The sequence below is a fragment of the Trypanosoma grayi genome (genome assembly GCF_000691245.1).
Source record: "Trypanosoma grayi strain ANR4 Tgr_2565_V1, whole genome shotgun sequence".
NCBI lineage: Eukaryota > Euglenozoa > Kinetoplastea > Trypanosomatida > Trypanosomatidae > Trypanosoma > Trypanosoma grayi.
Window position 1 is genome coordinate 1 of NW_008828183.1, and position 513 is coordinate 513.

General features: G+C 68.8%; 1 protein-coding gene across 1 annotated transcript; it reads left to right on the forward strand.

Moving 5' to 3' along the window:
* On the forward strand, positions 1–435 carry DQ04_25651000 (hypothetical protein; the record flags this gene model as incomplete). The annotated part of the gene is made up of 1 exon (XM_009318294.1): positions 1–435. A coding segment is annotated over one exon (435 nt), but the record flags the coding sequence as incomplete, so codon positions are not given.
* Between the last annotated feature and the right edge of the window lie 78 nt (positions 436–513).

A 513-nucleotide genomic window follows, 5' to 3' on the forward strand; every position in this document is an offset into this window, starting at 1 on the left:
GCTGCACCGCGCCGCCCACAACGCCGTCGCCCCGCCGCAGCCGTTGCACAAGCAAACCCCTTGCGGGCAACACACGCAGCCGCGCACCACAAGACATCTCCGCCGCTCCACGGGGCGCCGCCAGCGCGCGGGTCCCGAGCCAAAGTCCCTCGCCCATACACACAATCAAAGGCAGCGAGTGCCTCGTGCAGGGAGACCTGCGCTACAGTAAAGCCTGCGCCGCGCCGCGGTGTGGGGCCACCGGCTGCCGTGGTTGATCCCCACCGGTGGATCCCGCAGCAGCAGTCACGCGGGCCGTGCCAGCAGCACGAGGCTCCCCGTCCGGTGGTGGTAACGTTGGGCGCCATGCAGCACACGTACAGCCATGAGCGGCAAGCGCAGAAGAGGGCTTACTATGGAGACAGCGCGAGCGAGCGAGTGGCAGCTTCGGCGTGACAGTGCGGCAGCGGTGCGTTTGTCGCCGCATCCGCGTGCGAGGGCGCGTCCCACCACTGCCTGACTCACACACACACA